The sequence below is a fragment of the Haliaeetus leucocephalus genome, unplaced genomic scaffold (assembly GCF_000737465.1).
Source record: "Haliaeetus leucocephalus isolate CR32 unplaced genomic scaffold, Haliaeetus_leucocephalus-4.0 Scaffold506, whole genome shotgun sequence".
In the NCBI taxonomy this organism is placed as follows: domain Eukaryota; kingdom Metazoa; phylum Chordata; class Aves; order Accipitriformes; family Accipitridae; genus Haliaeetus; species Haliaeetus leucocephalus.
Window position 1 is genome coordinate 6,814,955 of NW_010972942.1, and position 363 is coordinate 6,815,317.

At 64.5% G+C, this 363-nt stretch overlaps 1 protein-coding gene across 2 annotated transcripts in view; it reads left to right on the plus strand.

Annotated features, from left to right (window-relative positions):
* The window catches only part of NCOA2 (nuclear receptor coactivator 2), a 185,260-nt gene that overhangs the window by 157,393 nt on the left and 27,504 nt on the right, over positions 1-363 (plus strand). For both annotated transcript variants that reach the window (XM_010575896.1, XM_010575897.1), the window contains one exon: positions 101-311. In XM_010575896.1, coding sequence (XP_010574198.1) covers positions 101-311 — 211 coding nt within the window. The remainder of the gene's footprint in view (positions 1-100; positions 312-363) is intronic.

Sequence of the window (363 nt, forward strand, 5' to 3'; positions counted from 1 at the left end):
AGCGGCGGCGGGCGGCCTGGCTCGGCGCGAGCAGGACGCCAACAGCAGGCGAGCAGCAACGTGTACTGTGGGTTTGCGCTGTGTTTTTTTCTCATTGCAGCCAGGCAGTGAATTGGATAACTTGGAGGAGATTCTGGATGACCTGCAGAACAGCCAGTTACCGCAGCTTTTCCCAGACGGCCGCCCAGGCGCGCCGGCGGGCTCGGTCGACAAGCAAGCCATCATCAATGACCTCATGCAGCTCACCAGTGACAGCAGCCCCGGCGCGGCCGTGGCCACCCAGAAACCAGCAATGAGGATTTCACAGAGCAGTGAGTCGGCCCCCCGCGCGGGCGTCGGACAAGCCAGCGCCCCCACCCGCGG